Raw genomic sequence first — 24,527 nt, 5'->3', positions numbered from 1 at the left:
ATGAGACTTTCTAATTCAGTAAAGAGTTAGTCTCAAGAACCCACAGGGGCGGCTCTGCTGTCTACGGGACTGCCAGGAGTCAGCATTGCCTCAATGATCGAGAGTTTGGTTGGTTGGTTTGTTTTTGGGTTCTACTACAGTCAACAAACTGCTGAGTTTCCGGGCCTCAGATGTAGGCTAGCTATCAATCTACAATTAACCTGTTAAATAAGCTAAACAAAGCCTTCAAGCTTAAAATGCTATCTTATAAGATGACTTTCATTTCTAAAGAAGACTTCGTTATAACTTTTAAATTGATAACCTTCAATGCCATTGAACTCTGACGTGACTATTAAATAAAGCTCACCAGAAATCAAACCTCCTTAAATAAAGCCAGGCTGGGCCAGAAAGCACGTCAACTGCAGCAGCTGATACATCTCTTTTTCAAGGGCGCGGACTGTTTACACTCCCTCGGGACAGGAAATGGAGTCCTGATGCTCTAAAGGTGAAGTCCAAACCCACTCACAGGTGCCTCAGGAGGCAATTCTAGTGGCCTGCTTCTGCAAAGTCACAGGCTGAAAACCCTGTGGAGTCGTTCTATCTGCATCACATGGGGTTGGGGGGACCATGAGTTAGGGTACACCGACAACAACCAGATCCTAGTGAGAGAAAACGTCCACAGATTAATGTCAGTCACACTTGGAAATGTATCCTTTAAATTGTAAGGGAAGACAGAAATGTTCTAGTTAAAGGCTTTCTTTTGCTAAATAGGATTCACCATGCATTTATTCCCCAAAGGAAAACACAAAGAGTAGTCTCAATCCTCTTCGAGGAGTCTTGTTGGCAGTGTTTAGAGGGCTCGGCTGTGAACCAAACGGTTGGTGGTTCGAACCCACCAGCCGCTCTACAAGAGAAAGATGTGGCAGTTGACTTTCATCAAGATTTAAAGCTTTGGAAGTCCCAGGAGGTGGCTGTACTCTGCCCTAGTGTGGCTATGTGTTGGAATCAACTCCATAGCAGTGGCTTGGTTTGAAACCTCTTCAATTTACATTTACCAACCCACAGTATTGATAATCTCATTTTCTTATCTTTCTAAATATGACACACTAATATTTAGGGTATTAAATATTCCCTCATAGACAGATTTTTAAAATATTTTTATTGGGAGCTCGTATAGATATCATAACATTTCATGGACACTTTTTTTAAAGGGTGAAATTCTTCTTTTTCTTTTCAAGTGATACTTAATTCACGTATCACACAATTCAAAAGTTCAATAACAACAAGAAGAATTGTGCAATCATTACTGCAATCAATTTCAGAACATTTTTCTCTTTTCCCCTCATGATCAAATCGCCTTTAAAATGAGTTGTGTAATCACCTCGGTTCTAGTGCTCATTCCTCCTCCCACCTTCATCGTCCACTCCCCACACCCCCTCACCCTTTCCATCTCCAACACCCCCCAACCCTACATCCCCCACAAACTCTTACATCAATTATCTCTACGCACCCACTCCTGTGCTTCAACAGAAACCATGAAGAACAAAAACGAACAATGAGTAAGAGAAAAAGACCACCACTAATATCTAAAAAGCCAGGGGAGAAGTTTTTGTTGTGGAAACAGCCTCACCATCATTGTAATCCTGGTCAGCTGACCTCCCTCTAGACTGGACCTGAATTTGTTCTAGGTGCAAGGATCTCTGGCTTGTTTCACAGACACATTTTTAATAGAAACCAAGAGCCATGTGTTTTGTTTTTGCTACATGCACATCAGAAAAAGCGTGTAGAGTCTGGTCTTATCTACCAGAAGGGTCATGAACTTCAAGAAATGGTGAGAGAGATGAACTTTTAGCCAACATCTCCCCTTCCCTTGACTTGTTAGCTAATGCTCCGGGTAGTGGCTTGCACTGCACTGACAAGATTCATTGAACAAATCTGAAGGGCAGCTAAGAGCACTTCCTACAGTTTAGTAATGAAGCAAGAAGGGAAGTGGCGGCACACTAGCAGGGCTTCCAGTTCCAGATGATGAGTGTGTCTATTTCCAAAACTAGCTCCTATTTTCTCAATATTTTAGGACTGGGGTTAAAGAGAGAGCTTCTTTTCTTTTCATTCATTGCAAGATCTTTTCATTGAACACTCCTTGTATGCTGGCTCCTTTGTTAGTCTCAGGATACACCAAAGAAAAAGTCTCTGCCAACACTGACCATCTCACCCTCGGCCCAGCCCACCCCTGTCCAGCCCTCTCCCTGGCCCTCTGCTTCCTCCCCTCAGTTTAGTCACTGGAGAATGACTTCAGACAGGGCAAGCTAATGCTCACTGCTCAGTCACTGAATAAACCTTTGCTGAGCAGTATCTTCCAGGGACTCAGGTACCCCTCCAGACACGGGGATGAAAATGAGGAAGCGCCCGGCTCTGCAAGACCAGGGGCTGTCCGTGCAGTGGAGTGCGATGCACGCAGCAGCTGCCCTTGCCCAGTTAGGCAGCTAGCTTGGGGCAGAGCCGGAAGCAGTCCACATTTCCTAAGCCCACAGTCTCACTATGCGATGCTGCCACGTCACTCGGAAACAACCTCCATTCCACTCAGAGCACCCGATGACTGCTGTGCTCCTACTGGCCTTTGTCCATCCATCTGTCCTTTCTTCCTTTCCTTCCAGCACAGGTCTCTCACAAACACACACACACACACACACACACACACACACACACACACACACACACCATTTGGAGAGCTAAAAACTTTATTTCTAAGACAACCCTATCGGAGAGTAAGCTGTGAGACAGATTCTACTAGGGAGAAGCACACATCCTAGACTTGAAAGGCAGAGGCCATCTTTCTAGCACCAGTGTAGGCGCCCTGGTGGTACAGAGGTAGAGCTGCTATCTGCAAGGTCAGTAGTTCTAAACCACCAGCTTCCCCCCTCAGGAGAAAGAGGAGGCTGCTTTCTACTCCCATAAAGAACGAATAGCCTTGGAAACCCACAGGGGCATTTTGATGCTGCCCTATAGGGTCACCAGGAGTCAGAACTGACTTGGTAGCCATGAGCTTGGTGGAAGCAAGTGGTGGCTGACCTTCACACTGACAACATCTGCTCAGCTCCATGTTGCTCAGTCTCTGGTGGAGCTACCAGGTGGGGAGGTGAACGAGCCTGCAGTATTCAAGGCTAGGGTAGTATCCTAACTTGCGGTGATGGCTCAGGTGGGGGTTGGAGGCTCCAACTTCACTGCTCCAGCATCTACAGTTTTATAAGTGCCTACTCCCCTGGGTTTTCTGGAATGTCCCAGCATGAGCTCAGTCTACCCCACTGAGACACAGGTGTTTCAGAGGCACATGCCGTGTCTTTACTGATGAGAAAGCCATATTTAGTAAGTCATCCCCACTGTTGTCCAAGTTCAAAGAAGTAGGCACATGAGGATTCAGGAAAAGAACTGAAACTGTGATGCCAGTGCTACTCCAAAGTGCCTCCTCCCACTATTCCAGTAAGAACGCTTACTGCAAATCTTACTTGAGTAGCTCCTACTCCAGTCTGTGTCTCAACAGAGCAGAGATCATCCCGCCCCAGCCTGAGTACAATCGCTGTTTGATGTCAGGGTCAAAAGCTTGGAAACCCTTGCGCACAGATGTCTCGGTGCCTGGTAAACATCAGAATGATGGATGGCCCCACCCTGGCTCAGGTTCTCCAAGCTCAGGCCCATGGATCAGCTGGGAAAGGAGGCCAACTGCAGTGCTTGGTAACTCGGCCTTCCAGCAGGATGCACAATCAGAATCGTTAAATAACTTTACTTCTATTGAAATCGTTGACTAAGAAAAGAAATGGCACAAATATTTACTTAAAAAACAAAAATAGATGAGGCATTTAGACATTCACAGGCTTCCTTTAAATGGCATATTTATTTTTAAAACAACCTTCTGGCTGAGGCAATTGGACACTGATAAGCAAAATATAAACTTCAACCTAAACCTCACACCTTAAACAAAAAAATTAGCTTAAAATGGTCACATACATAAATGAACACTGTAAAACTTTAAGACTATCAGGGGAACAGAATGGAAGAAAATCCCTGTGATCCTGACCTTGGAAAATCCATCACTGTGTGGGGGATAGTGCATCTGGAGTTCATTCTACCAGGTCAGACTGTTAATCAAGCTTTCTATTTAGAGGTTCTGAAGAGATCAGCTTTCTATTTAAGAGGTTCAGAAATGACTGCATAACAGCGTGCAACAAAAAAGGCCTAATTTGTGATAGATGGGGTACTGGTTTTGCCACCACTGCAATGTACCTACTCACGCAGCCATCTCAGTGTGCCAGTTTTGACAAAAAGCAGCATGCCTCTCTTGTCCCACACACCTGACTTACCTGACCAGGCTCTGTGTGACTGCTTTTTGGTTCCTCAAATGCAGGTGACAAGAGAGGACAGTGATTTGACAACATAGAAGAGGTGAAGAAAAAAACGAGGGAGGTGCTGTCAGCCATCCAAACAGCTGAATTTGAAAATGTTTCCAAGAATGGAATCGCAGATTTGACAAATGTATTAAGTATAATGGAGAGTACTCTGAAGGTGATAAAATTGTTTTGTAAAACAAAAATTAAATACATAGCTGGGGTACGGTATTTGTTTTTTTTGGGGGGTACCTCCTCATAGTTCTGATACTAGCACTAAAAGAATTATCTAGCAAATTGGACTTCCTCAAAATTAGACACTTTTGCTCTGTGAAAGATCCTGGTAAGAGGATGAGAGACAGAAATAAAATATTTGGACTTATGGATCCACTTGACAAAAGATTAGTGCTCAGAATGTACGAAGAATTCTCAAAACTTAACAGTTAAAAACACCCAGAATATCAGATGTGTGTATGGATTGTGATAAGAATTGTATGAGCCCCCAATAAAATGATTTAAAAAACAGAACACAATCCCAAGTAGAAAATGGGCAACGAATTGGAAGAGACATTTCAGAGACAAGAGCAAAGAGGTGGCAAATAAGCAATGAAAAGATGTTTTCCTATCGGAATGAAGAAGGGAACCAGTAGAGAGGTCTGAGGGTGGGCCCCAATTCCAACTACCGGGACAGCCACCCCTCCCCCCAGAAGAATTCACTTCAGAGGACAGCACTGAAGCTATAGCTCAGGGAGAAGGACATGTCTGATCAGAACACACGGGAGCAAATGAAGGGGGAGGAAGAAGAGAGTGGAGCACATCCTGGCCCATCAAGTCTTGAGGACGATATCCCTGTTCACCTGTTCACAACAGCCAATGCACAGAGAGGACCATATGGCCGGCCCCACTATGAGACACGACATCCCTCACTGGCCCATAGCCCTACAGGGGACAATATTGGAGACAAGTGTGCACCCGATCTGACCCCACCACACCGAGGCAGAACAGCAAAGGGTGCAGAGCAAGGAAGTCCCCAGGGAGTACCAAAGATAGACTTTGGGGCCAGGGCATGGCACCCCATCAGATTCAACTGGAAAACACTCCTAAAGGTCAACAAACAGACCCTGAGCTATATACAGGCTTTTCTTTTTTATGTCATTGGGTTTTTGTTGTTGTTGTTTTGTTTTGTTTTTTGTTGCTTTCTTTTTGTGCATATTATTATCTCTGTAGGTCTATCTAGATAAGATAGGCTGGATAAACAGTCTGGAGGAGAAAACAATGGGACTGACGGTTCTGGGGGCACATGGGAGAGGGGGAGGTGGGGGAAAGGATGTGGTGTTAACAAATCCAGGGACAAGGGAACAAGTGTTACAAAATTGGTGGCAAGGACGGTGTAGGAGGCCTGGTAGGGTGTGATCAAGAGTAATGTAAGCAAGAGGAATTACTAATACCCAAATGAAGGCTTAGCATGATAGTGGGGACAAGAAGAAAGGAAATAGAGGAAAGAAATAGAAGGCAAAGGGCATTTATAGAGGTCTGATTACAGGCATGTACATATGTACATATATTTATATATGATGATGGGGAAATAGATCTATGTGCATATATTTATAGGTTTAGTATTAAGGTCAGATGGACATTGGGCCTCCACTCAAGTACTCCCTCAAGGTAAGAACACTTTGTTCTATTAAACTTGCATTCCATGATGCTCACCTTCCCAACATGTTCGCTGAAGACAAATGGGTGCATAAACAAATGTGGTGAAGAAAGCTGATGGTGCCTGACTATCAAAAGATATAGCGCCTGGGGTCTCAAAGGCTTGAAGGTAAACAAGCAGCCATCTAACAGAGCCCACATGGAAGAAGCACACCAGCCTGTGTGATCACAAGGTGTTGAAGGGATCATGTAGCAGGCATCAAAGAACAAAACATCTTATCATTGTGAATGAGGGGGAGTGTGGAGTGGGGACCCAAAGCCCATCTGAAGGCAACTAGACATCCCCTTACAGAAGGGTCTCGAGGAGGAGATGAGCCAGTCAGGGTGCAGTGTAGCAACGATGGAACATACAACTTTCCTCTGGCTCTTTAATGCTTCTTACCCCCCACTATCATGATCCCAATTCTACCTTACAAATCTGGCTAGACCAGAGGATGTACACTGGTACAGATAGGAACTGGAAATACAGGGAATCCAGGACAGATGAACTCTGCAGGACTAGTGTGAGAGTGGCAATTCTGTTGTCTGTCCCCCAGGGAGGGTGGAAGGAAGGAGGGGTAGAAACGGGGAGCCAATGACAAGAATCTATATATAACCCCCTCCCTGGGGGACAGACAACAGAAAAGTGGGTGAAGGGAGACCATCGGTCAGTGTTAAGACATGAAAAAATAATAATAGTTTGTAAATTATGAAGGGATCATGGGGGGAGGGGATAAGGAGCTGATATCAAGGGCTCAAGTAGTAAGCAAATGTTTTGAGAATGATGATGGCAACAAATGTATAAATGTGCTTAACACAATGGATGGATGGATGGATTGTGCTAAGAGTTGTATGAGCCCCCAATAAAATGATTTTTAAAAAAGAAAAGAAAAGATGTTCTCCATCATCAGTCACTAGAGAAACACAAACTAATTCCCACTGAGATGTCACCACCCATCTAACAGAATCGCTAAAGCAAAAACTGAGTGACAGCATCAAATGCTGGCAATGACGAAGGAAACTGCAATGACTCATACGTGCCGGAGGTAATGCAAAATAGCACAGCCCTCTGGAAAAGAGATGGGCAGTTTCTTTAAAAAGTAACCATGTTAAAAAAATAAAAAATAAAAATAAAAATTAAATAAATAAATAAATAAAAAGTAACCATGTAACTTTCCCAGGACTCAGCAACTGCAGCCCAGCCACTGATCCCACAGCAACCTGAAAAACTACCTTCACACATAAAAGTTCCTAACACTGTCAATCATAATAACCAACCACTGGCAACAAGCCAGATGCCTTCCAACCAGTGAACAGCTAAGCCTTAAAAACGATACATTATGAACACACGCAACAATTTGGATGAATTTCTTGGGAATTATGCTCAGCCAAAGCAGCCAATCTCAACAGGTAACGTGTACTATAATTCCATTTATATAGCATCTTGAAATGACAAAAGTATAGGCATGGTAAACAGACGAGGTGCTGCCAGGCAGGCTGGGGAGAAAGATGGACTTGGTGTGCTAATGACAGAGACGATGAGATAGAGATGCTGTGGTAATGTTCTGTATCTTGTCTGTATCCATGTCACTATCTTGGTTGTGACACTTGATTATATGTTGCAAGGTGTTTTCATAGAGAGAAAGTCAGTAACGGGGTTCTCTGTATTGCTTCTTACTACTTAGTGCACCCGACTCTACGTTTATCTCAGCAAAGAAAGTGTAATTCAAAAACAAGGGTTGCTGCAGGAACTAGTTTTTAATGACATATTAACAGATCTTACAAGAAACCATAAAACAAAATGGATGATTGGGACCACATAAAAATTAAATACTTTTGTTTATCAAAGCACTTTAAAAAAATCATTTTATTGGGGGTTCGTACACCTCTTATTATAATCCATACATCCATCGTATCAAGCACATTTAAACATTTGTAGCCATTATCATTTTCAAAACATTTTTTCTACTTAAGCCCTTGGTATCAGCTCATTTTCTCTACTCCCTACCCACCCTCTCTCATGAACCCTTGATAATTTATAAATTATTGTTATTTTTTCATGTCTTACACTGACCAATGTCTCCCTTCACCCAACTTTTCTGTTGTCCGTCTCCAGGGAGGGGTTATATATAGATCCTTGTGATCGGTTCCCCCTTTCTCCTCCCGCCTTCCCCTTCCCCTTCCCCTCCAGGTATCACTACTCTCATTATCGGTCCTGCGGGGTTTATCTTTCCTGGATTCCCTGTGTTTCCAGCTCTTGTCTGTACCCATGCACATGCTCTGCTCTAGCTAGATGGCTGCTTGTTTATCTTTGAGCCTTTGAGACCCCAGGCACTATATCTTCTGAGAGCCAGGCACCATCAGCTTTCTTCACCACATTTGCTTATCTACCCATTTTGTCTTCAGTGATCATGTCCGGAAGTTGAGCATGATGGAATGCCAAGTTGTTAGAACAAAGTGTTCTTGCCTTAAGGAAGTACTTGAGTGGAGGTCCAATGTCCGTCTGCTACCTTAATACTTAACATACAAATATATGTACATAGAGCTATTTCCTTATCGTTATATATAAGTACATTTACATATGTACATGCCTGTATTTAGACCTCTATAGATGCCCATTTGCCTCGTAGTTTTTTTCCTCTATTTCCTTTTACTTTCCTCTTGTCCCACTATCATGTTTGGCCTTCATCTGGGTTTCAGTAATTCCTCTCGGTTACATTGCCCTTGATCAAGCCCTATCAGGCATCCCACGCTCTCCTTGCCATTGATTTTAGATCACTTGTTGTTCTTTTATCCCTCGGTTTGTTTATACCCACTTCAGTTTTTGGTTTTTAAACTGAAAACATTTACTAATGGATATCAAAGACAACTTGAGTAAAAAAGGAATATCATGTCCCTATATGAAAACTCAGTATTGCAAAGATCTAAAAATTTCCCCAAATTAATCTTTTCTGAAATTTATTTTATTTTAGTTGTTGAGAATACACACAGAACATATACCAACTTACTAACTGCTACATGCAAAATCCAAGGACACTGATTACAGTCTTCAACTGTGTGATCATCTTAATCCTCCTTTCCCAGGTTGTTCCCCCCAGCTAACATACACACACTCATTCCCTCTTAAGTTTCCTCTCTAACGAGGGGCTACTGTCCGTGTGCTTCCATGGAGGTAGTGCTCAAAAGCCCAGTGTTCAAGGTTCAAGAAGGGCATTCTTCACTCGTGAAAGTAAACTATCGGTTCATTTTAAGAACACTTCAGGGGTGCTCCCTGGTTTAAGGCTTAAAGATTATCTCAAGGCAATTGTTTCCAGGGTTTTTCACTCCTCCAAAGTTCTAGAATAGCGGTTCTCAACCTGTGGATCGCGACCCCTTTTGGGGTCCAACGACCCTTTCACAGAGGTTGCCTGATTCATAAGAGGTGCAAAATTACAATTATGAAGTAGCAACGAAAATAATTTTATGGTTCGGGGGGTCACCACAATATGAGGAACTGTATGAAAGGGTCGCGGCATGAGGAAGGTTGAGAACCATTGTTCTGAATGTCTGAACTCTGTTAAGAATTTGCACTTTTTTCCCTCAATTTTTGTCAGAACTCTTCTGTGGGACCTATGCTCAACACATTCAGTGAAGGTTGCCAGGAACGTTCCTCGGGTTATTCTGGTCCAGTGGCAAGGGAAGCGTTGCTTATAGAAAGAAGTCGTTAGCCGCACATTCCATTTGCTGCTCCTACGCCTTTTCTTCCCCTCCTTCCTCGGCTGCAACGGGTAAATGGAGACAAAGTGTTGTACCTTATCAAAAGACTTGACCGAAAAAAAGGGTGGGGGGGGAGAATTTTCAAGAACCACATATCTAATAAGGGTCTAACATTGTGTGCGTGTTGTGTTGTACATGTTAAGCTAACATCTGATCACAAAACAATCCAAACTGTCGGGTGGTGCTAAGGCACATTCCAGGCTGGGAAGGAGCAGGTGCTTCATGCTTCAGAGAGCTCCGCCCCTAGAGCCAAAGGCTACACAGCTCAAACCTTTTTTCCCTAGCCAGGACGACACTATGTGGACATGGTTACAGTACTGCTCTGAGACATTTCACAACAATAAACACAATACTTCATACCAAACACAAGCTGTTGAGCAAAGTCCAGAAGTGTTTTGAATTTTTATGTAGGTTATGGCATTTCTACGGAAGGATATTTTATAAGCTACTTATGAAAGGCTGATCACTTCTCAGACTTTTGGCTTAGAGCAAGTGTAGAAAGGCTGAAATACGATAAAAGTGTTTCAAACTTTAACAGAAATTTTATATCCCCAATATTTCCACCTAAAAAGTGTTGGAAATGGAGAGTCATTCTATGGCCAAAAAGCCTTATTTAGCTAGGAACATTTATTTTAACAATCACCAATTCTGTTTTTATGTCTACTTAATGGGGGGTATGTATTGTGAAATACAATGTGGAAGGTTTTTCAACTGCTGACCTGAAACCTTTGAACCATGGTGTATTAAGACCTTCCCCTACTGTTCATATAAGGCACGCTACTGTTTGTTCTTTCCTGTGTTTATATTAAGGCAGGAAGCCACTTTCCTGCTTGGAAGCATGAAAGAGATGCTTAGATTAAAGACCAGTATTTTTATTACATCTAAAAGCGAGTCATTTGTGTATTTGCGTGTGTATGTACTCCCCCAACACACACACATACCTGACCACAATAAATACATTATTTCAAAAGAATATTAACTCCAGTGCTGTTATTACCAGTCACAGTCTCACTCACATATTAAACAAATGTTGACTGAGTGTCTAACATGTGCCAAACACTCTTCTAGCACAAAGTCATCAACAAGAAGCTAACAATAACCTCTGCCCCTGTAGAACTTGAATTCTGGCAGAAGATATAAATGAGATAAGTACACAAAGCATAAAGCACATTATGTAGTGAGAAATGCTAACGGAAAGCAAATCCAAGCCATGAAAAGGGCTGTGAAGTGCGGTGTTGTGGCCAGGGTGGAATCGAGGATGAAAAGGGAGGGAGAGACCTATCAGCACACTGTGTGAAAGATGAGCTTGGGGGCGGGGAGGGCAGAGTGGTAGATGTGTGCGTGGCACGCCTAAGGACCAGCCCAGGGCCAGTGTGGCCGCGCCAGGATGAACATGGAGTCAGGCAGCAGGAGATGTCAGGGGGAAGTGAGGGAGGGTGGAACAAGAAACGCTGAATCAGGATCGGCTGAGGGCCCATCTGTGGCATGTGACAGGAAGAAGAATCAAGAGAAATGCCAAGGTTTCTGGCCGAGCAACTGGCAGAAAAGAGCTGTCATTAATGGACATGGGGATGTGTCCGCTCAGTTTTAGACCTGTCAAGTTTGAGAGGCCGATGTGGAAATGTCAAGTGGGTCGGTCGTTAGATACACGAAGGTCTAGAATTCAGTGGGAGAAGGGCTAGAACTGTACACTTGGAAGTTACTAGCACACCAAAAGAAAAAGACAAAAAAACATACTGCCATCTAATTGAGTCCGACTCGTAGTGACCCAGTCTATGATTTTCCCGGCTTTGCAAATCTCTCCAGGAGCACAGCCTCAGCGTTTTCCTGTGGAGCAGCTGGAGGGTTTCAACCACTGACCTTGCAATTCACAGACCAAAGTTTACTCGACATCGCCACAGAGCTCCTATGTTAGTTAGCACATAAAACTCAGAAAGAAAACTCACTGTCATCGTCGATTCTGACTCACAGCAACCCTATAGGACGAGGCAGAACTGATCCTGTGGTTTCTGAGACGAGACTGTAACTCTTACTGGAGTAGAAAGCCCCTTTTTCTCTCTTGAGGTGTGGCTGGTGGTTTCAAACTGCTCCAGGGCTCTGTTATCAGCACATGGTAGGCATTTAAAGGCATTCACCAAAGGAATGAGTACAAAGTAGAGGTCTCAAGATGAAGCCTGGCCTGAGCCAGAAGTTTGGCAGATGAGGGGAACACAGTAGGAGAGAACAACAACAACACAGCCAGAAAGAGTAAAACCAGGTGACTATCACGTCCTGGAAACCAAGTGAACAAAATGCTTTCAGAAGGAAGGAGTGGCCACTTCTTTCAATGCTGCTGACAGGTCCAGGGAGTGAGGGTTGAGAAGAGACTAGTAGATTTTGCAACAAAGGGGTCACTGGTGACTCAGGGAACGTGCTTTAGTTGAAGTGGTGGGGACAAAAGGCTGACAGGTGAGGTCTGAGGAACAGTGAGAGTGAGACACTGTCAGGGAGAGGTTTTCTAAAAGGAAGAAAGGGGAGAGCAAGGTCAAGGGCCGCTTTCCAGATGGAAGAAACAACAGCAGGAATGATCCAGAAGAGAAGGGCACAGAAGCAGAACTGCCAGAACCCTGATGGTCCACACCTACTGGGTATGAAACAGTGTGGCTCTTTAATGCAAAGTCTCTAACTCCCACCAAATGACCTATCCCTGCATGGGTCTGGTAAGAGATTTGGGGGAGACACATACAGGATGCACCTGTAAAGCCATCCTCTGATGATGAGAATCAGGAGGAGGGATCTCATTACTAGCAAGAGCCAAGAGTGGCGAGTTGTGGGATACAGAAATATTTCTCCCAAGTTGTCTCCCCCAAATATATGCCAAACCTAGCTGCTTGTTACACATGGTAAATGACTATACACGATATTGAGTCTAGGGTCTGCCTTTCTTGTCACATGTATACCCTTAGTCCCTCCCCTTCCTATTACATGTACATCCCTAGCTCATCCCCTTCCTGTCACACTTATGCCTATTGTACAGCCCCTTCCTGTAACATATGTGGTTACCTGTAATCACGCCCCCTAAGTATATATGGTCCTTGGCCAGAAATTAAGAGTGACCCCCCTCCTGCCCTCTCTGCCCACGCCATGCGTGGACCTGGCTGTTGAGATCATGGATGTTCAGGAGGTGAGCATGATACCATGAACTGTGCCTGACATCTTTATTTTACTCTTTCCCATTTCTCCTATCTCTATGACTTTACTATAACCTTTATCTATCTTAACCGTACAATTGCGCTTACTGAACCTGATTGGTTGTGGGAGGCTGGCTTCCCCGACAGTGAGTGTCTTCTAGACCCATGAGCGAAGCACAGTGAACCTTCCAGGTCCAGAGGACAGCTGTATGAAGAGCAGCAGGAGAAACGAGAGTTTTGGACTTCTAAAACCACAGAGCAAGTAAAACTGCTTCTGTGCAGAAGGCTGGTTTGTGGAGTGGGGTGCCTCTCGGTGCTTAATTAGGGAAGTTGGGCTTGCTGACCCACAGAGAGTAGGCTGAATGCCTTTGGGTTTAGGCTTACAGCTGGAGTGGGATGGCCCTTTGAGTATTTATTAGCAGACCTGAAAGAACTTCGTGACATATCCTGAAAAATCAACCCTGAGCATTTGCCAATGGCATTACAACTTGTTAACTTCCTTAATAAACCCTTTAATCATGAATTTTGCCTGTGAGTTCTGTGTAGTCATTGCAATGAATATTAGAACAATATTAGATCAAGAAGAGACTATTACACAAAACAGTGTGATAACCATCCACCATAATTTACTCCTTGGATTTTTTTAAGTATTTTCCATCTAAATACTGGAAATGCTTGATCAGTTGAAATTTTAGTATGTAGCACACACACTCGTTTCTGGACTACCAGCCTGCAAACATAAGGCAGAAATAAAACAGACTGGGAAAATGAATAGTCTAAGCTAAAACATCCCTAGGACAGGGCAAGATATGACAAAATACCAGTTTATAAACTATCAAGGGTTCATGAGGGAGGGGGGAGCAGGGAAGGAGGGTAAAAATGAGAACCTAATGTCGGGGGTTTAAGTGGAGAGAAAATGTTTTGAGAATGATGTACAAATGCGCTTTACACAATTGTTGTGTGTATGGATTGCGATAACAGTTGTATGAGCCCCTAATAAAATGTTTAAAAAAAAAAAAAGCATCCCTAGGGAGAGAATTCCCAAAATTATATGTAGTTTATACAAAATAGGGCAAATTCAGATCTTTATCAGAGGATTACATGATTCAACTCTACCCAAAGAAAATTAGAATTCTAGTTCCATACAGAGATGAACTAGCATAAGGAGTTATATTAGAAGAGTTGGAATGAGGAAGAAAATAAGGATGTAGCAGTGGACTCCACCCATTGAGTGAAAAGAGGAAGTGGCAAAGTTCGATTTGCATTTTATGGTGCCTGGCAAGCACTTTCACTCAACTCTTTCTAGGTTAACACTTGAACATTGGCCTGCCTCTCTCATCAGACCAGATCCTGTGACAGACATATCTACTCTAGGCTCAATCACCTTTTCTTCCCCTCTGAAAGTTAGTTGTTTTAACTATTAAAGTTATCTATTGTGAAAACCTATGGAAATAAATTCAAATAATACAGGTTCTCCTTTGTCTCATGTACAAGGGTAAGTAAAAAAGCATTGCTCCATGAGTTCCTGTTCATATATGCACAGGTAGATTTAAATAACCGCCACCACCACCAGACGATCCACTGTCTCTATGATCAGTGGATCCTTTAGTCTGTCCCGCTGGGTACCTTTAAAAAAAAAAAAGGTACAAGCAAAACAATGGTTTCCAAGGGGATCTGCCGAGAGGTCAGCTCTGAAGGTTATGGTGACTGTTTTGGGGGGATTTCAAAGGGGTAAGCTTGATAGATTTTCCCCCAAAAAACCCCCAAACAACAACAACAAAACCCACAGGGTAACTACAGGGGCTTAATATGAAGAAGTTTCCCCATGCCAATGAATCTGGCTCATTCTCCGAGGGTGGCAAGGGCCGTCCTCTATGAGGATTTCGTTGGGCAACTTTACTTACTGTAGCCACTCGACCATCTCATTTTGCCGCTCAGACTTCTGTTCCCAAAACTCAAAAAGCATTTCAGAGACACACGACTTAGGTCCCTCAAAGATGCCCAAACTGCCTGGGCCCATTGTTGCAGTCCCGGTGCCAATCCATCTTGTCGAGGGTGTTCCTCTTGTTCGCTGCCCCTCCACTTTACTGAGTCTGAAGTCTCTTTCCAGGGACTGGTCTCTCCTGATAACAGGGTGACCCTCGAGTCTGTGAATTTAGCGTGGTCCTACCTCATTTCCTGGCTGGGTTTGAAAAATGGAGCTGTTTATTCTCACAAAGATATTCAGGCTTAGAGACCCTGAATCGGGTTGCCATGAGTCCAAATTAAATTGATGGCCCTGGGATAGGCTTGGGTTTGGGCTGAGTGTTGGACTGATAACTGAAAGGTCAGTTGTTTGAACCCACCAGCCGCTCGCCCCACAGACAAAAGTTATGGCAGGCTGCTTCTGGAAAGATTCCCAGCCCCAGAAAAAAAAAAAAAAAAAGATCCCCAAACTGCCATTCTGAGGTGATGTAAACTGAAAAGCATCAAATTCTTTAAGGGAAGGGATGGAGAGGTGGAAGCAGCACATTCGGACATGGACAGACTTATGTGGAGGAGATATTCAGAAACAATGCCTTTGCATGTGGATACTTTTGTTGCGTGGCTTCTACTCGTTTGTAGCAGTACTTTTGGACTCACTCTCGGATTCTCTCCTGCTATGTGCCTCAGTCAGTTTTCTGACCAGCCTTTTTGCTTTCGGTCTTCACACACACCGAGCACTCTATGTCCCTGGTCCAGACCTTTGCATGGGACAATTTTCGGAAGAGAGAATTACCTGTGGTAAGTTCAGTGATTAAATTAAAAGGTTCAATCAGGATGGAGAGGAGGGGGAGGAGGAAGACGATGACTACGGCTCCCGCTCAGGAAGCGTCTCCAGTAGTGTGTCGGTGCCAGCCATGCCTGCAAGGAGACCTTCCCCGCCACCTTCTAAGCAAGCTAACAGAACCTGATTTTGAAGGCTATTTCCGAAGCACAAGAATCTGTACCCTGAACAACAAACTACTCTGCAGTCCCACAGAAACAGACACTTCCAGCTGCTCCTAGAACTACTCGGACTTCTCAAGAAGAACTGTTGGCAGAAGCGACCCAGGGGCAGAGCCGGGTGCCCAGAGAAGTCCCACGACCAAAGCAGAGGAGGCCAAAGGAGAGATGGTAGAGAAAAGTCAAGGACCACAAGAGAGACAATTGCTCCCCCGACTGCAAATTGATCCAGGAATGGCAGAAAGTCTGCAGCTCACTCAAGATTACTCGGATATGGAGTCCACGGTCCACGCAGACACGAGATCGTTTATTCTGAAGACGCCAACGCTGTCTGAGGAGATAGTCGTGGCACCCAACCACGAGTCGGTGATGAAGACCGCAGAAACCCTTCGGGTACTTTCAGGACACCTTATGCAGACGAGATCTTTCTCTTCCCCAGCAGAGTTACAGAGTCTTGGAAACTCACAGGGCCAGTTCTACCCTGTCCTATCAGGAGGGTCGGGAGGGTCGCTGAGAGCTGGCAATCGACAGCAGTGAGTTTGGTTTGGTTTTCAATCTTTTACAAACACCAGTACGTTGGGAGCATTTCTGTTTCCTTAACAAAGACACTAAGAATGAGAATCTGTGTTCTAATTCTCCAGCACAAAGTGGAGTCCACAAACTGCCTGCCCCAAAGACAGCACCCTGACGCACAGTGATTCAGAAGCGCTGGCTCTGTCTTCCATTCATCACGCTGACTGAGCACCAGCTGTGCACGCTCTCCCAGCACTCCCCAGCTCCTCACTGCCTACCAACCTTCCCAGTCTGGCACTGGAAGCACAAATTCTTACATATCCACCTGTCGGCTCTCCTGCACACTGCTCATGCCTTTGCTGCACACTCACTCAGCCAGGACAACGGATCAGCTGCAATTAGTGTGTCCACCTTACCACCTGGGAAAAAAGCACTCACTGACATCAAGTCGATTCCCCCTGGTGGCCACTCCATGTGTCTCAGAGTGGAAATGTACAGCACCGAAATGCATAATGTATAGCACTGCAGTCTTTCACAACTTTTTCTTGTGAACTGAGTGAAGGTTTATGGACCAGACAGGAGTCTCACATACAATGGGACTGACAGTTCCAGGGGGTCAGGGGAGAGGGGGAGGTGGGAGAAAAGGTGGGGGGTGCCAACAAACCCAGGGACAAGAGATCTAAAATCGATGGCCAGAAGAGCATAGAATGCCCGGTGGGGTCTGATCAAGTAATGCAGCTGAGAGGAAGTACAGAGAGCCAAATGACAGTCAAACATGATAGTGGGACAGGAGAAAAGTAAAAGGAAATAGAGGAAAGAACTAGGAGGCAAAAGACATTTATAGAGGTATAAACATAGGCACGTGCATGTGTAAATATATTAGTATATAATGATAGGGATATAGGTCTATGTACTTACATGTAAGTGTTAAGTACTAAGGTAGCAGACGGACATTGGGTCACTACTCAAGTACTCCAATGCAAGAACACTTTGTTCTAATGACCTGGCATTCTGTGATGCTCACCTTTCTGACAAGGTCACTGGAGACAAAATGGATGCATAAGCAAATGTGGTGAAGCAAACTGATGGTGCCCGGCTATTACAACAAATAGTATCTGGGGTCTTAAAGGCTTGAGGTTAAACATGTGGTCATCTAGCAGGGAAGCAACAAAGCCCACATGAAAGAAGCACACCAGCCCGTGTGATCACAAGGTGTTGATGGGATCAGGTATCAGGCAGAAGAAGACCCAAAACAAGCAACCATTTCGATGTGAACGAGGGGGTTCGGAATGGAGACTGAAAGCCCAGCTGTAGACAACTGAACATCCCCCACAGAAGAGTCACAAGGAAGGACGAGCCAGCGAAGGAGCAGTAGAGCACGCACAAAACACACACAACATTCCTCTCGTTCTTTAATGCTTCCTGCCTCCCACTATCATGGCCACAGTTCTATTTTACGAATCTGGCTAGACCAGAACATCTACACTGGTACAGATAAGAGCGCTCGACACTCAGAATCCAGGACAGATAAACCCCTCTGGACCAATAAAGGGAGTAGCGATACCATGAAGGGAGGGGGAAGGTAAGGGGAGGAGGGGGAGAAAGGGGGAACCAATTTTAATGATTGACCAACCCTGCACCCCACCCCCGGGGGGAAGAACAACAGAAACTGGAGATAGTAGATGGCGTAAAATATGAAAATAAAAATAATTTCTAAATTATCAAGGGTTCATGAGGGCGGGGGAGGGAGGGGGCAAAAGAGGAAGCTGATACCAAGGCCTCAAGTAGAAAGACAATGTTTTGGAAATAATAATGGCAACAAATGTACACATATGCTTGATACAACTGATGTATGGATTGTTGTAAGAGCTATAAGAGCTCCCAATAAAATGATTTATTAACATTTTACAGGTTTCACATTCAATAATTCATATAAACTTGATGTGATCTCATCACTGCAATCCCCTGACCCCACTTCCTCCTGGTGCTGTTTCCATTCCTCCTTCCCCCCAAACCTTGCTCAACTTTGGGGAAGTACTGCCTTTGCATCTCAACTGGCTGATTCTTCTAAGGTGTTCGTACCTCACTAGTTATTGTTCTCCTTACACACCTGCCCATTACTGGGCTGAAAACTACCACAGGGGTGAGCTCATTTCCAGGCCTGCAGGGTGACTAAAGGTCAGTCTACCTGACTGCTAAGTCTGGCTTCTCATAGGGTTTTGAGCTTTGTTCCACGTGTTTCTCCCGTTCCCTCCAGAACCTTCCAAGGCGATCCCTTTCAGAGTAGTTGGCAGTGGTGACGAGACCCATCCAGTTCTGGTTAGAACTATAATTTTATGAAAGTGGCTCGGCAGGCCTTTTCCAAGGCACCACTGCAATGGGTCTGAGCCACTAATCTCTCCGTTATAACCAAGCTCAAACTGTGTGTGCCACCAAGGGACCCTCTTACCACCCCCCAACACACATTATCAAACAGCAGGTTTGTGCTGTGTCAGCAGTAAAAAGGTCCCTCTGGATTCTTTTAGTGTGGCTGCATGGCAGCAAGGTCAGCAGTTTGAAACCACCAGCCGCTCCATGGGAGAAAGAATTACATGGAGGCAAGTCTACTCTGTCCTAAGGGTGACTGTGAGTCAGGACTGACGCGATGGCAGTTGAGTGCTGGATATGTCTAGTTCCTAGAACAGTGTTTATTACACCAATGGTGTGTGATACAAATGTGTTTACTGGTGATTTCAAATCTTAATGGGAAAAAATTCAACTAATAATGTCATTCTTATAGACTCATATACTAGCATAATCTAAATAAGAAAATTCTGAGATAAATTAGAACAAAAATTGTCATTCACAGTTGGCAAGCTGAATTTCTGAAATACAAAGTGCTACTAAAAAAGCTGGGCTAAACATGGAAGAAGCACACCAGCCTGTATGATCACCAGGTGTCAAAGGGATCAGTTATCAGGTACCAAAGAACAAAAAATCATATCATTGTGTGCTCACCTTCATGATATGATCACTGAAGACAAATGGGTGCATAAGCAACTGTGGCAAAGAAAGCTGATGGTGCCCAGCTATCAAAAGATATAGCGTCTGGGGTCTTAAAGACTTGAAGGTAAACAAGAAGCCATCTAGCTCAGAAGCAACAAAGCCCACATGGAAGAAGCACACCAGCCTGTGCGATCATGAGGTGTCGAAGGGATCAGGTATCAGGCATCATCAGAACAAAAAATCTTATCATAGTGAATGAGGGGGGGACTGCGGAGTGGAGACCCAAAGCCCACTTGTAGGCCACTGGACATACCCTTACAGAAAGGTCTCAGGGAGGAGACGAGCCAGTCAGGGTGTGATGTAGCAACGATGAAAAATACAACTGTCCTCTAGTTCCTAAATGCTTCCTCCCCCGCCACTATCATGATCCCAATTCTATCTTGCAAGTCTGGCTAGACCAGAGGATGTACACTGGTACAGATAGGAACTGGAAACACAGGGAATCCAAGGCAGATGATCCCTTCAGGACCAGTGGTGTGAGTAGTAATACTGGGAGGGTAGAGAGAGGGTGGGTTGGAAAGGGGGAACGGATTACAAGGATCTACATGTGACCTCCTCCCTGGGGGACAGACAACAAAAAAGTGGGTGAAGGGAGACGTTGAACAGGGCAAGATATGACAAAATAATAATTTATAAATTATCAAGGGTTCATGAGGGAGGGGGGAGCGGGGAGGAGAAAAAATGAGGAGCTGATGCCAGGGGCTTAAGTGGAGAGCAAATGTTTTGAGAATGATGAGGGCAATGAATGTACAAATGTGCTTTACACAATTGATGTGTGTATGGATTGTGATAAGAGTTGTATGAGCCCCTAATAAAACGATTGGGGAAAAAAAAGCTGGGCTTAGAATTCAGGTCAACTGTGTGTTACTCTAGTATTTTTTGAGGGGTATGTGAAAAGGGGGGGGGGAAGAGTTAGTTGCAGGGGCAGAGAAGAAGCTATCAAAGCAAGTTGACATTTGGTCTGCTGTTCAAGGTTGCAAACGAGCTTGGCCCTTTGGATCCAGTTCTAAATACAGTGCTTTGCTTACATTAGATTTTTTTAAAAAGGAATTGTTACAGACATTAGGATGGGTGGGAGGGAGAATTCTCAGTCCATACCTACTTCTTCATCACTGACCTCCTTTGAGACAGAACCTCCAAGGGGCACATTCCCCTCCCACCACATGACCACTGTCCAGTCCCTGAAGGTTCCTCTCTAGGCACCATCTGCTGGCTCCTTTCTTCAGGGATGGCTCTGTCACTGCCTCACCTGTGCGCCTCTTCTCACTCCCCACAAATATGTGAGGAATGGGGGGAAATAGAATTCTCATGGCTTCATCCCTTCTCTAAGGCGCTCTGGTGGCTCACCAGCTACACCAATATGGTACAAGGTTCTCAAACAGCGGTTCTCAACCTGTGGGTCGCGACCCCTTTGGGGGCCGAACGACCCTTTCACAGGGGTTGCCTGATTCATAACAGGAGCAAAATGACAGTGATGAAGTAGCAACGAAAATAATTTTATGGTTGGGGGCTCACCACCACATGAGGCACTGAATGAAAGGGTCGCAGCCTTAGGAAGGTGGAGTACCGCTGGAATAAAGGCACCTGGGAACACACAGGGGGAGTGGAGGGGAGGGAGTGAGGGCCTCCTCCCACAGGCCGGTACCATCAAGACAAGACTACCTTCCACTGTTAAGCAAGGTGTTCGCCCCCCTCACAGTTCACAGTTAGACTTCTGGAGAAGGAGCCGAGTGTGGACGGCACAACTGTAACAGGGAGGGGGCTGCACAAACCTCATAGAAGTCCAGGGTCTGGCTGATGCATTTCTCCAGAACCGTTTGCAGCCCCCTCATTTGTAACATGTCTATAACATGTCTAAAGAACACAATCTTTCCCAAAGGTTGCAGACACAGAGAGGGCTGGCGGGCTCTCAGCACGCCCCGCACAGACCCGTGTTCGGACTCCGGCCCGGACACTAAGTGTCAGCAGGAACGGGGTTGTGGATTTCACATACATGAAACAGACAGAGAGCTTGCTTACCTCACTGGGCTCTTACCGTGATTGCTTTTCCTCAAAATGTCAAGTGCCTTAAGCCTTCCTAGGCCCTTAACCTTGTTCTTGGCTTTCTTTGTGGAATGTTTTCATTTAACTGCACCAGGGAATTCTTTATATGACATGTACCCCAACGTGGACAGAGAGAGATGAGTGGAAAGTACTGACATATCCATAAAAGGCTTTCACCAACTGACGCAAAGATGATGACAATTACCTTTTGTTCTTCTCTTTCGGTCGCGTGGTGGCCCTTTTCAATCCTCCAGTGCCTCAGGAAATCTCGGAGGTACCCGAAGAGCGTGAGCACCCCGTAGCCCACGTACGTAAGCACGGCGACCAGCATTGGCGTTTCTTCAAAAGCTTCATTAAACGGCCTTTTATACAGCCCTCCATTTTGTGAAACGTGATGGACCTAGAGGTGAAGATTCAAATATTTATTTCAACCACTGCCGGGAAGAACAGCCCTCTGACCATCTAAGTCCTGAGGGGTGTGCAGAACTAGGGTTTCGTTAGCTCTGTGATAGCAAGATAAAATGCTGAGATCTGAGGACGGCACAGGGGCCAGTTCTAAGTTGCATGCTTATGTTAGGTGCTTAACTACTGTCAAATATGAATGTTGTCACTATCTGACTTTATAAAAGCATTCTTCAAATGTTCTGGTTGGAGAATGCATTACTTCCTTCGTTGTAATACAGAAATTTGGATGCTGTCAGGAGAGACATTGTGCTGTGTAAAGTGGAGGGGCATAGAAAAAGAGTGAGGCCCCCTTCAGGAGACGGACTGACACAGTGGCTGCAACAATGGGCCCCAACAGGGACAACTGTGAAGACGGCACATATGGCAGTTACATCATCTCCTGTCAACTTGTGAAGGGGTGGAGTCTAGCCTGTCAGTCAGGTCACAGCTTGGCGACCTCATTTGGAGGCATGACGCAGATAAATAGCTGACTGGAGCCCAGATAGAAACACACTCTCTGCTTTGTCTCCTTGTGAGACATTCCTGTTGACAAGGCACATGGAGTTATGGGGATGGCAGCCCGAGCCTTGGAGCTGGAGGAGCCACAGGGAGACCCATGCCAGTGCTGAGATGCTTCCACTGAATCCACAAGACTTTCCATCAAATGGCCTGTGATCTTCCTGCACTTGGTGTCATTGCATGTGTTGTGCAGAGGAATTTACAGACTGGTATCTGACAGATGGACTCATATCGGACTTAGAGATTTGATCTGGATGGGGCTGGGATGTTCTCTTAATATACAATCACACTTTGATATAAAGTTCTCTCTTACACACATTTGAGTGTCTATGAATTAGGGTTTCATTCTGTCGTGCAGAGGGTTGCTACGGGTTGTAACTGACTTGATGGTATCTAACAACAGTACAGAAAAGAATGTACACAAACCCACAAAGAAAAAGTCCATCTTGGGAAGCTGCACGTTCGTCTGCAGATGGACGTGATTGCCGGTAAATTCCGTGTCAGGACTGTACACTAGCACATCTGTTAATGATTGACTGCCACACATTCCTACAGCCACTCACCCAAATAACTCCCACACTTCCCTCTGTGGAAACCTCCGGCTCAGGCTCCACTTTGCCATCAGTCCTAACACAAACAAACGATGCACAAGAGTAAAATGTTTACAGAAGGGTGGCTCCTGGCCATGTGGAGAGGAGAGAGGACGTCAAACCTCAAGCAAGGGATTCCCAGTGATCCCTAACTGCCAACGTCCTGTAAGTAGCATTCTTGCCCCCTCGCCCCAAGGATCGATGCTGGCTTTTCCTTGGTCATATCTCTGAATTTTAATATGTACACACCAAACTACTTTTGAGCTTGTATCTTAACTTTTTATGTCTTGGTCAACTTGCATAAAATCTTCTTTTACAAACCAAATCTACTACTGAGGAGGTTTAAGTGTCGAAGATTTACAGCCTCGGAAATCCACAGAGGAGGTGGTGCTCGGTCACTCAGGGTCGCCGTGAGTTGGAACCAACTTGATGGCAGCTGCTAACCTAAAGCAGGGGGTGGCCAACTTCTGAGATGGAAGAGCCCCTCCGGTTCCTCAGAAAGATTTAAAAACATCCGAGGGCCGTAGATATATTTTGACAAGCAAATGAAATCACCACTGTCTGAATAAATGTCCCTCACATTCTTTCCGTTTTACTTCAGAGCCACCTGTATAGACCCTACGAGCCGCATGTGGCTCGAGAGCCACCGTTGGGGAACCTGACAACAAGCAATGGAAAATCCCACAACTGGACCAGAAGCAACATCATGGTAAATGGAGGTAAAAGTGCCCAGAATTTCATTTTCCTTGAGTACAAAATCACTACTCGTGGAAGCAGCAGTCAGTAATATCGAGTTACACACTGACATGGGGTAAACCTGCAAAAGACCTGCCGGGCAAAGCTGTCACTTTGAAGACGAAGGTGCACCAGAGTCAAGCCAAATATTTTCACAAGTACAAGTGAAAACAGGGCAAGGAATAAGGAACATCAAAGAAAAACAGATGCCTTTATCCTGCGATGCTGGCAGAGAACATGAAATAGACCACGGACTCCCAGAAGAGCAAACAAATCTGTGTAGAAGTGAGGCGGGGAGGCTTTGTGTCCCACGCACGCTGCACATGTGATGGAGAGGGACCAGTCCTTGGAGAAAGACAGCGGGTGTGGTGGAGAGTCGCTGGCTGAAGCAGTGCCCACAGCAATGGGCTGCGATGTAACAAGGAAGGGCAGGACCAGGCAGGGATCCTTCTGTGGAATCTGGGGTGGCGATGAGTCAGCGCACAACAACAGCAACAGCAACAACAACAACACTGTGTTAACTCTAACCTTGGTAACAATTAAAGGTAAGGAAAGCGGTTCAACTGAAATTTCCTAGGAGGGTAAGAACAAGGAACCCTTTAAGAAAAGTCTTACATTGGGCCTCCACTCAAGTACTCCCTCAACACAAGAATACTTTCTTCTAGTAAATTGGCATTCTATGATGCTCACCTTCCCGA

At 45.0% G+C, this 24,527-nt stretch overlaps 1 protein-coding gene across 1 annotated transcript in view; it reads right to left on the bottom strand.

The window, feature by feature from the left end:
• SPTLC2 (serine palmitoyltransferase long chain base subunit 2) overlaps nucleotides 1-24,527 on the bottom strand; it is an 86,786-nt gene that overhangs the window by 48,304 nt on the left and 13,955 nt on the right. Inside the window, exon 2 of the mRNA XM_045288166.1 lies at nucleotides 21,747-21,941. Within this exon, the coding sequence (XP_045144101.1) occupies nucleotides 21,747-21,941 (195 nt within the window). The remainder of the gene's footprint in view (nucleotides 1-21,746; nucleotides 21,942-24,527) is intronic.

The sequence above is a fragment of the Echinops telfairi genome, unplaced genomic scaffold, assembly GCF_000313985.2.
Source record: "Echinops telfairi isolate 266 unplaced genomic scaffold, ASM31398v2 ScPeMD7_18;HRSCAF=68, whole genome shotgun sequence".
In the NCBI taxonomy this organism is placed as follows: domain Eukaryota; kingdom Metazoa; phylum Chordata; class Mammalia; order Afrosoricida; family Tenrecidae; genus Echinops; species Echinops telfairi.
The sequence above is the reverse complement of the archived record's forward strand: the minus strand, read 5'-3'. Positions and strand labels throughout refer to the sequence as shown.